General features: G+C 36.4%; 1 protein-coding gene across 11 annotated transcripts in view; it reads left to right on the plus strand.

The window, feature by feature from the left end:
• The window catches only part of ppfibp2a (PPFIA binding protein 2a), a 23371-nt gene extending 14396 nt beyond the window's left edge, over window positions 1-8975 (plus strand). For all 11 annotated transcript variants that reach the window (XM_007549837.2, XM_016670406.1, XM_016670407.1 and 8 more), the window contains 14 exons: window positions 383-461; window positions 550-674; window positions 778-836; window positions 934-991; window positions 2137-2272; window positions 3108-3243; window positions 3592-3717; window positions 3813-3963; window positions 4111-4222; window positions 4463-4551; window positions 4678-4800; window positions 5137-5262; window positions 7909-8097; window positions 8195-8975. In XM_007549837.2, coding sequence (XP_007549899.1) covers window positions 383-461; window positions 550-674; window positions 778-836; window positions 934-991; window positions 2137-2272; window positions 3108-3243; window positions 3592-3717; window positions 3813-3963; window positions 4111-4222; window positions 4463-4551; window positions 4678-4800; window positions 5137-5262; window positions 7909-8097; window positions 8195-8419 — 1734 coding nt within the window. In that variant the 3' untranslated portion in view covers window positions 8420-8975. The remainder of the gene's footprint in view (window positions 1-382; window positions 462-549; window positions 675-777; window positions 837-933; window positions 992-2136; window positions 2273-3107; window positions 3244-3591; window positions 3718-3812; window positions 3964-4110; window positions 4223-4462; window positions 4552-4677; window positions 4801-5136; window positions 5263-7908; window positions 8098-8194) is intronic.
• Window positions 8976-11609: the final 2634 nt, after the last annotated feature.

Below are 11609 nucleotides of genomic sequence, written 5' to 3' on the forward strand. Positions count from 1 at the left end.
ACACACACACACACACACACACATGCTGAAACGAGCCTTTTCAGACTAGCCACAATTAAGCAGGCTTTGCTCTGCCAAGTTTAATTTTGGAGTGAGCTGCATTAAGATAACTATGGCAAAACCAGGCATGGGCACCACTTCAAAACAAACACACTCCTTGCAGCTGTTTGCTGCAAAATACAGTTTCCAGTGAGGTCTAGGTCTGTTCCCTCCCTGTCCGTTACTTTGATGTAAAGGCCATATGGTGGAAGGGTAATGTCTGTGGGCGTATCAGTCACCAGCCGAGTAAAACCAGCAGCGGGTGGTCATGCTTCTTAACTTTTAATGAATACCCTAATAGGGTTATGTTGACTTTAAAGCTCCACTGCTGTGTTTTCTGCAGGACCGACAGATTGAAGAGCTCACTCTGCTCCTGAATCAGTGCAGACAGTTCAGAGATGTTACTCACATCTCAAGACAAGGTATTGGGATTATTTACCCTTCTGTAAGAGTGACTGAATTTCTACCCTTGTGATGTATAGTGTATAATCCTTCCATGACTTGTCGCAGCTCCATCTGCTGTCAGTTCATTGTCAAATGGTCGGACTGCTTCAAGTAGCAGTGAGGAAGGAGACCAGAACCTGACCAAGACTGTTGACTCTGCCAGTACAAAATCCGACGATGTGAAGTCTGAGGTGGGTTTAAATAAACCTACCAGGTTTTAAAGTTAGTGTGAAAAATACAAATCTAAACAGTCCATGCGAATTCTGTGTATTGTAACTTTTTGACCCATGACAGGTTTCAACAAATAGTTTGTGTTCCCAGCAAGCATCAATCCAGACAGATTGCGATTCCAGGTAGTAAAATACTTTTTCATCATAATGAATTTTGCATCTCTTATTGGAATCTTTCTGAGGGTGTTTTGCCTTTTTTTTTTGTTTGTTTTTTTTACAGAACGGAGCTACAGATTTTATCAAGTAGCTTGAATGACATAAACGGACATTCACCCAAGGTATTTGTAGTATTAGTGAGGTATTTACCTTCCCTTATTTTAATCAACAGAAATGCGCATTTGATTCAAAATTAGCAAGTTGGTCTCATTATGAATATTTAGGGTTTTTGAATATTTATTTTGTTGCATGCTCACGGTTGAAAACTACTAAGTTACTGGCCCAAACTTGGAGATATAGCAGTTATGTTTAGTGTCCTCTACTTGACTGTGTCCTGTCCAGTGTCATCACTGATTTCAAATTCTTTAGAAGCGTCTTTAAATCGATTACCAGACTTATGAGTTGTTATAGTGAAAGCCTCAGACAGAGGCTTTTGTCTTACCATGCTGTTCATTCTCACTTTAAAAGTCAGGAACACACCAAACTAAATGTCTGAGATTTAAACAATCAATTGCTTTCAAAATTCTGATTAATCCTGATGTCGCGGCCTTCTCGTTTCCAAAAAACAATATTCCAACAAAGGCCGTGGGTGTTAACAGGTGGTTTTTGATTTGAACGCACTTCCGATTTAATTTGTTTGAAAAAATATATTCTTTATTTCTTGTAAAAATAGCGACAAAATAATTACCAAAAATGTCCTACAACTTAGTCAAAAATGAAAGTAAACTTAATATGACGTTTCAAGTACAAAAAGTGAAAAGTGAAAATGAAAGTGGTCAAAAAAATCATTTACAAAACCTCCCATCCACACACCAAACATTTGCCAAACAATCGCTCCACTCAGCACCCGGTGTGTTTTAATTACTTAAATTAATGGGAGGGTCTAACCAATTACCAACATAATCAATTCAAATATACAAATTAACTACAGATTGTGGATCTAAACTTAACTTAAATAAATTCTAAACTCCCCAAAATAGAAAACTAAATTAGTAGAAATTACAAGTTGCAAACATTACATAAATGGCCACCACACCTGATGTTATATTTATGAGTTGATGGTGATAAATGTGTGAGTGTGTTACTCCTGAGACATTTTACAAAAAAAATAAAAAATAAAAAATAGCCTCATCTCCAAATGTTAGAAAAATACACTTTTTTCCACACGGCTGTAAATGCATTAAATGATCTGAGCTCGTTGAATTGCATAAGAATTTTTAAGAACTTTCTCCCTTCTTATGTGTTTATCTTTTAAATTTGTAAACAGTTTCTCCGTGGTGGTCTGGGTGACGGTAGAAGTCAGACTTTGCCCTTGAATTCTACTCTCCTGGAACAAAATGAGACAGATGATGCAGACATTCAGAGACAAAAAAATCCAGTCGAAGATGGAGACTCGTGTCAAAGTAAGCTAACACAATAAGTTTCATACTGTTGTTCGTGGTATTGTAGGCTGAGAAGTAAAATGCTTTGGCATAATGTATTTCTGAGGCCTAGAGATTCCCATGAGAGCAGACAGGACTCAAATTTGGAGCTGTAACCACTCTCTTCTGACCAGAAGACCACTGCACTCTTGATCACAGCTAATTGCAGAGGCTCCCGTCAGAGCAGATGGATCGTGGGATAGGGTTACTTACCCAGCCCAACCTCTCCGTTTCTTGAACCAACCACATTCAGCCCAGCTCCACCCTTCTTTGATGTGACTGACCAGTTTAAAATCCAGGCACACCCTGTTATCTCTTTGAACCTTTGGCACAGACAACAAACTTTATCATAAAGATATCACCATGTAAATTATCCTAAAACTTTTGTTTACGTTAATACATGATGATGAACCCGGTGATCTGTAACCAGTGTTTATCAACTCAACAAAGCATTGTGAACAGTCAGGGTACCTCACATTTTTCACATGAATTAAACATGTTATAAAAAAAAAAAAAAAATCTGGCTCCATACTCACTTATCATTATCAAGATAGTTTCTGTCGCATTAACTACAGGGAAACAGATATGATCTTTATTCAGATGTCATTAGTCAAGAGCATGTTTTTGGCAGGAAGTTATTGAAGCTTAGTCTGCCCCCTGACGCTATTCTGAGTAAAGCACTTTTTCAACAACACAAACATGTCTCTGTAAAAGCAAAAAATAAAAAAATCCTTAAAAATGACCGGCGCTTTTTGGTCTCAAGTCTGCATATTATTTGTTCTCAGCCACTGACTGTTGTTTTTATGACCCCCTTAAGGAAAGCTGGAGAGAGCACATGACGGCACACCCAGTGAGAATTCCCCTGCTCATTGTGAGGCACAGCCTGGCCAGCGAGCTGTGGGATCTCCTGAATACATGAAGAACAACAGGAGCTTCAAGAGATTCTGGGGAAAGTAAGTGCAGAGACACAGAAACAAGTAAGCTATGTCCAAGCAATTAGAAAGAGGTGACATTTATTATTTTATTTTTTATTGCAGTTGCAGTTTTAAATCTAATGTTATATGATTAACTGACCACTTGAGGATATCATGGGCATTAATATTTCTTTGTTAGATTATCTGCTGATTTAACTATGAGCAAAACAAAAAACTGAATGTTGTACCCTGCCCTGGTAAAGCAGTACACTGAATTACATTTGGTTGATCCCAATACACCGACATGCAAAGTGTCTGCCAGTATTTAGTTTGAGCGTCAAAACTGCAGACATTTTAATCTGCCAGCTTGCACTTTTGTTCATACAGGCTTCGAAGAACCCAGTCTGGCGGCTTCCAGCCTGCAGATCCAGACGCGGGTCAGTTCAGAAGAGGAGGCTTACGTGCAACAGCGGGGCCCAGACTTACCCGAACTCCTGAATCCAACCCCACACGGTAAAACACTTTTGTGTTTCAAGATTTTCCTGCTGTACTTTCAATACCTTAATAAATTGTACATTTTGTCTCATTATTAATTTTGTCGTTGTCAGCGACCTGAATATTCCATTCAGTCAGTGGACCAAGGAGCAGGTGTGTGGCTGGCTTGAAGACTACGGGCTAGGCCAGTACATCAATCTGACCAGACAGTGGGTTGAAAATGGGCAGACGCTTTTGGCAGCCACACCTCAAGACTTTGAGAAGGTTTGAGAACCGCATGCCAAGTGGAACACTTGTACAAAAATAGATTTTTACATATCTTTACACTTGTATATTGAGTCATACTAATATTGTAAAACTTGTTCAAACTATTGTTTCTGTTCCCACTTTGACTTTTCTTTCTGATTTCAGGAGATGGGCATGAAACATCCCCTTCACAGGAAAAAGCTGCAACTTGCTTTGAGGGCCTTTACTTCAAAGGTTGCAGATAAATCGTCAGAGCTGGATCACATCTGGGTCACCCGTAAGCGTTAATCTGCAGGAAATATGTCTCAAACTGGTCTAATTTTAGTTAAATCCACAATGATAAAGCGGGGTTCCTTCTGCCATAAACCAAACAGTCGTACACAGTGTAATGCATCATAACAAAATGTAAATATTGTCATTTGCCAAAACATGAAAATTCAACTTTTTTGCATGAAGCATGTTTTTAATGTTGTATCTTAGTGAGCATATCTATGCGGTATTTTCTGTTTCTCTGTAGGCTGGCTGGATGATATTGGTTTGCCTCAGTATAAAGACCAATTCCATGAGGCTCGAGTAGATGGCCGAATGATCCAGTATCTCACAGTGGTAAGGCTTAATCACATTAACATACAATTTTCTAATACACTTAAAGTAATAAAGTTGTTTTGGTTGCCATAAACTTTTCATCAAATTCAATGTTCTATTTTTATTTTATTTTTTTTGTAATTCCAGAATGACCTCTTGACTTTAAAGGTCACCAGCCAGCTTCACCATCTCAGCATTAAATGTGCCATTCATGTTCTTCATGCCAATAAGTTCAACCCAAACTGTCTTCGACGCAGGCCAGGCGAAGAGGTGGATAAACACAAAAAGAACTAAGTTGAAACTAAAAATATACTTGCGGTAGTATTACGATGACAAATATGGCCATGCCTCACCGTTATTTAAAGGCATGGATGTTCTTACTAGGGAGGCGTTTACTGAAAATGTAATCTCATAATCTTCCACTGGATGGCAGCAGAGATTAAACGTCCTTAATCTCGGGCACTATGTTTGTTTTTAAACAATTGATTTTTCTGTCCATCAACAGTGATTAAATATTTCTTATACAGTAAGATTCTAGTAGGTATTTTTTTTTATTTTTTATTTCAATGGAATATTATTTCAAAGACATTTTGCTTTTATTCCCAGAAACATCCCTCTCCTTCAGAGGTAGTGCAGTGGTCAAACCACTGTGTAATGGAGTGGCTTAGAGCAGTTGATCTTGCTGAGTATGCTCCTAATCTACGGGGGAGTGGCGTTCATGGTGGCCTGATTGTAAGTAGTGCTAAAAAATACAAAACAAAAAAAGCTGTTTTGTGTTATTTTTTGTGGTTTTACATTAAATAAAAATACTTTCATTTCTATCTTGCATATCTAATAACAGCAAAAAGACTACACTTGGTTTCAGAATGAAACACAATACAAGGTTAAGAGAGGGTTTAAAGAAAGAAAAGATCAAGCAGAAAACCACCCAAAGGCCTTTCCTTTTTTTTTATTTCTCTAAAAATGTTTTTAAAATAAGTTTAAAATTGTACATTAACCCTTTCATGGATGAATTATGATCCTTTATGTCAGGATTTTTTTCCTTTTTGTTGATTTTCTTAAGGCATAAAAAAGGTAGGAAAAAAAATTTAGTAAAAAAAAATATATATATTTTGTTTTTTTTAGGTAATCAATCGTAATTTTCTCCAAATACAAAGTTCTTATTTGAAAAATAGATCAGTAGTATTGATCTTTATGGGTTATCTGATGTCACAATATTTTGTTTACCTGCAAGAGTCATCTACTGTAGAAGGAGGAACCGGGTCGGTCAGCATGCTTTTTTGCCTGTTGGCCATATTGGATTTCACAAAAATAATTTATTGCATTTGCAGCTGATGGCCAGTTGTTGATAGTGTATTTTATGATGCATTAGTGTCCACTTCAGTGGTCTGTGTGCATTTATGACATAAAAATCCACAAGAAGCACAAGAAAATGGCTTTCAGATAGCTGTCCACTGTAGTGACCGCTGTGCATGAAAGTGTTAAGGTTCCTTTAGACAAATTAAATACTATGGGTAACAAATCAAAGACTATAAAACATATAGCTACTCAGTGTTAGTGCTACAGCATCTGATATGCATAAATCTGATTATTTGTCCAGCAAATTAAACCACTTCTTCAGTTCAGGTCACAAGTGATTGTTCATCAAATCAATCAAATATGATATTACACTTGCCAAAAGTATTGAGTCACCCATCCACATCGTTGGATTCAATTGTTTCAATCACTTCCATGGAAACAAGTGTAATATTGCAGAGTGGAACTGATTGGGAATGACAGCAACTAAGGCAAAATATTATAGGTTACATAAAGTCACGGAGAAGAGGTTGCCAACTTTTTGCAGTGTCACTTGCCACAGACCTACAAGCTTCATTTAGCCTTTAAACTAGTTCAAGAACAGTGTATAGGCACTTTTCATGAAATGAACTTGTTTTTGCAGCTGGATCTGAGCTTTATAACTTCCAACTAAATGCTTGGCGTCAGTTGTAGTGGTGTAAAGCACACTGCCACAAGACTGTCGAGGGGTGGATACTGTACCTGCCTTCTGGAGTTACAAATTACATTTTTTTTGGCAATCTAATCAACAACTGCGGATGTCATAGTAGCCAGAAAATCTGCACCTGCCTGACTGGAACGTGTAATGTTTTCTACAGATGGGATTGTGGTGTGGGGTATGTGTGTGGATTATGGTTAGTTGGACTCTACCCATTAGCTCCAGTAAAAGGGGGGCTGGTTGTTTGGTGCAGCCCATTGGTTCCAGTGAAAAGATGCTTTTGAATAATCTTGTGTTACCAACTTTGTGCTGGAATTTTGGAGCTTATTCAGTTCCACCATCTAGTTGTGCCAATGCACAAAGCAAGGTCCTTAGGAACATCAGGTAGGAGTTCATCCTGCAATCGGTGGGTCACTGGTTTGACTCTGTCTGCCTCTGTCATTGGACAAAACACTTCACCCACCATACTTGCAGGTGTTGATAAGAAGGGCCAATGGCTGGAAAAGGCAGCCTCGTTTCTGGCACACTTGCAGATGTGGCTACAATCCTGTAGCTTGCCATCAGCTGTGTGTGAATGTGTGAGAGGGAAAGACTCATTTCATCGTAAAGTGTCTCAAAGAACCCTCTGAGTGTTGAAAAGCGCTATGTAAGTCTGATGTCATTTCATTTAGTGTGGAGGACTTCAGACCACAACACGATAGGATAGAGACTGCGAGCCAGGCGTCCTCGTCCTACATCAGTGCCTCACCTCACAATTGCTCTACTGAAAGAATGATTGGATATTTCCACAGCCACATTTCTAAATATTTTAAACAATTTTCCCAGAAGACTTAAAGTTATTGAAGCTTTAAAGGGCGTGTGGCCAAACTAACTGAAGCCTTTGTATTAAAATATAAGATGCACTTAAGGTTCATATGTGTGTGAAGAAAAGTGGCCCTTTGAGAAATATATGGTACATTATACAATATATTATATATTGTATATCTGTGTAAAACTGGAAGGTGCTCTATAACCTTTTAATGTTGACAATCCAACACATTGAGCTGACATGCTTAGGAACACCAAACAAGCAAAATACCTCTGGCTTTGAAGTGAAACTTTCAACTAATTGCTGTAGAAAACCACAAGACAAGTCAGTAGGTTATATACCAGGATCTTTAGGAACTCCTAAGTGACTTTAGTTATTCATTTCATATTAGGTCTCCCACCTTCTCATCCTAACAGTAGCCTAAAAGGGGGAAAAATGGCTTCAGAGGACACATTTTGCTGTTCAAAGCCGTTTTTAGTAGTTTGTGGCTTGAGACGGTTTCATAACAAACTACACTAAATATTTTATTATCATTCTTAGGATAAAATGTATTCTTTTGTTTTGTGTTCTTTTATAGATCTTGGAGCCTCGCTTCAGTTCTGAGACTTTGGCGCTGCTTTTAAATATTCCTCCACAGAAGACTTTGCTCCGACGTCATCTTGCTACTGCTTTTGCTGCCCTGGTTGGGCCTCAAGCCATGCAGGAGAAACGAGAGTATGGCAATGCCACAGGCCATGTCCCACTTACTACCACTGCTAAAGTCAAAGTAAGAGGGCCGTTTGAGCAGATCCATAGTTATTACAGAAAAATAACAGACGTAAAAGTGGATTAATATCATATTGTACCTTTTGTGTTTTTTTCAGCCAAAGAAGCTGGGCTTCACCCAATTCAGTCATCTCAGAAAGAGGAAACCCGATGAATCTGCAGACTACATTTGCCCAATTGACAGCGAGGCGCTAACAGTGAACGGAGTTTCCCGGGTGCTCACTCCAGCACACAGAGGCTTCAGCTCAACTTTGGACAGACAAGCTGAAAAGTGGCAACCAGCAGCTATAAAAGCTCACAGTAATGTTCCAGATAAAAACTGAATAAACAAGAAACTCAGTTTTATCTTCCACTTATTGACTTAAAATTTGCTGAAAGATTATTATGGCTTTTCACCAGGATGTATTTCTGTTGGGATTTGCTGGATGGGTTTGGAGGACTCTATGAATATATACAAGTGTTTTATTTATCATTGTCTTTTTTGATCAGATGTAAGATTGAAAATCTCAGTATTTAAGAGTTTAACGTATCTAATACGATGTGAATGGTATTACAAAGCCTGCTCCCGGCATTCCTTATGAAGATTGATTCCAAAGCTTACCCCACTGCTTTAAAACTGTTTTATTGACCATTTTGTATCTAAATATTTCTGTATTTTTTAAAATGTAAATTAGGATTGTATGTACAGCTTAATTATTGACATGAGGTACTTCAAGGTTGTGTCTTTTTATTTTTTGGAATTGTTATTTTTGGCATTTCATTTAGTATATTAGATCTGAAAATTGTGTAAATTGTTTTCTGCTAATTAAACAGTTAACCTAATTGGAACATAACATTTTCATTCATTAATATGCCTTAATAAATTGTAGGTTTCCAATATTTCTGAAGCGTGATATTTATTTCTGTTTCAAAATTAGATATAGATAAATAGACGGACCGTAGTGCATAAGTAAGCTGTGTAAATACTTCCACCTGGAATACAAGAGGGTAAACTGCAAGAACTGCAGAATTTTTAATTTTATTTCTTTTCCAATTTTTATTCTTATGATACACCAAAATATTTGCACAGTCTGTTGTCAGTTTAAGTTATAAAACTGACAACAGACTATTTCATACACATTAAAACATAAAAAAAATGTTTTAATGTGTATGACAAATGTAACCAGGTTTCATTTAATGCCTGAACAAGCCAGATATAATCAGATATAATTGTTAAAAAAAAAGTACATACTGGCAAGTAATCAGTAGCCATATGTGTCGGTTTTATTAACCCATTAGAAACTGCAGTGCATATTAAAGCTGCATCTGGAAGCAAATGATCGCCGGGATGGAAAATGTAGATCTGCTCAGACCAGACTTCAGACTGTTGCTTTACTTTTTTTTTTTTTTTTGTTTATATGTATTTTCACATCTGTTTTATGGTGCTGTTTATCAAATGTTGGTCTCACTTTTGGACATGTTGCTGCTGATTGGGACAGCCTAAAAGAAATACTAATAAAATTGTATCTAGTTTTATGTTAGTGTAGCTTTACTCTGCATTTCAAAGATCAAAATGATAGACAAAATTCTGCTTTGTGAAGAGAAACATGAGCTGAAGGCTTATAGTAGTAGTAGGCTTAGTTTTTTTCTTTATTTTTCAGACATTTTAATTGAGCACTTTACCTGTTTGATGTATTTAAATAAACAGCAAACTTGTTTGTCTTAGATTTGTTTAATCCTATTTGTGTTGGTGTTTGCTGGTCTCAGCCTGTTCTACCGTTTTACCTGCAGTATTTGATCAACATGTGGGCACATCTCTGTTGTTTTTTTTTTAAATAATTGCACTGTGAACTGTAGTTGACAAATAGCTTAGACATTATTTTAGATAAAAAAAATAAATAAAAAAAAACTTTCAATTTATACAAGACCATAAGACTATTTAATATTACATTTCGTCAGATGTGTCAGAGCTCATATTAAAATTTTGGTTGTCATTGGGTTACACCAACAAAAAAATGTTCACCTACTACAAAAAACTACAAAAAATGATGCAAAATATGTACATCTCATATCATATCTTAATGCAGTGAAAACGTTAGGTGTGTGAAATTATGGAACCCTGCTCCGTGAAAAAAAGCTTAATCAAATCAGGGCCGTGTCCGTGAATCTAAAAAATTGCAGTAATTGGTATTGTAGCATTTTGGATATCTATTTAAAATTTTTTGAAACACACATGCACAGAAAAATACAAGTAATATATTAGCTCTTCATTTCATTAGTTTGATAAGAAAGAATATTCTGATGATTAAGTGCAAATGACAGTGTTATAAGTCATTATTTTTATTCAACTCAACATAAAAGAAATTCAAGAGATGTAAGTGTAGAGGTTGGCATTACAGAAGGTGAACACCTTAAAAACGCATGAAGTAATTGTAACACAAGGTTTAATAAAGCTGGTGATTATAAGACAAGAGGTTACATGAATTGAATGTTAAGCGCAACATAAATCCTTTTAAACCAGCAGGTGTCAGTGTTGCCTATGCAGTCTGACAGAAAACCGCCAGTTGTGAACTTTTACACTTGGTTTCAGCTCTTTGTCACTTATCATCGAATAACATTTATTTATTTTTGGGACAATCATTTAATCATCCATTTTGTTCCTTATTCTTGAAAAACAAATGAATACAGTCTTTAATGTGGAAGGTGTTAGAGTTTAATAATCTTCTGTTGTCGTTTCGCTCTAATTATAAAGTATGCAAGACTTTTCACATTAAAGAAAAACAAACAAACAAAAAAAAAACAGATTAGATCTAAAATCATGTCAAATGTATCCACATTTTATTCAGTTTTGCTCTGCTTTCCTAGTTTTTTTTGTTTTGTTTTGTTTTTTTTGTGCATGTCTATGTGGAGAAAAGATGCTTTGTTTATAACAGTGCATCTTAGGCTAATTTCAGTAATGTGATCCAGCCTGCACCCGCTGACAGTTTAATAGCTATTATTTGTGTCACCCTCTCTCATAATGCCTCTGCTGTAAATTGCTACCTGCAGGCAAGGAGGTCTTGACTGACATATTACCTTGCAATATGGTATCTATTGTTTTAATTAAGTGTAAGTGTTTGTGACATTCATTGGTTTCCAAGTTACTTTTTAATAGCACATCAAAAAAAGAAGAAAGTGAAATTAAATTATTACGGTTTACATTACATAAATATTTTTGCAAACTCTTTGCTAATGACTACACATTATTCTACCACTGTGACTGTCAGTCTATTTAAATGCATCACAAATAAAAACGATGGATAGGTGATGCAACATAAACCCTCTATTTGGCAGCATCTGCTTCCAGTTTTTCTTTTTTTATCCACATATACGCTTTATTATTATTCTTTTGTCATTTTTTTATTCACTGCAACAAAAACTAGTTTAGGCTTTTTTTTTTATTTATTTTTTTAGCTCTATTTAGCGCTTTTTAGTTCCTCCCCGTTTCTGCCTGATCCATTTACTCTTTTAGATGCCCTAAGTGAGACATAATCA

This window comes from Poecilia formosa, unplaced genomic scaffold (genome assembly GCF_000485575.1).
Source record: "Poecilia formosa unplaced genomic scaffold, Poecilia_formosa-5.1.2 Scaffold33, whole genome shotgun sequence".
Taxonomy (NCBI): domain Eukaryota; kingdom Metazoa; phylum Chordata; class Actinopteri; order Cyprinodontiformes; family Poeciliidae; genus Poecilia; species Poecilia formosa.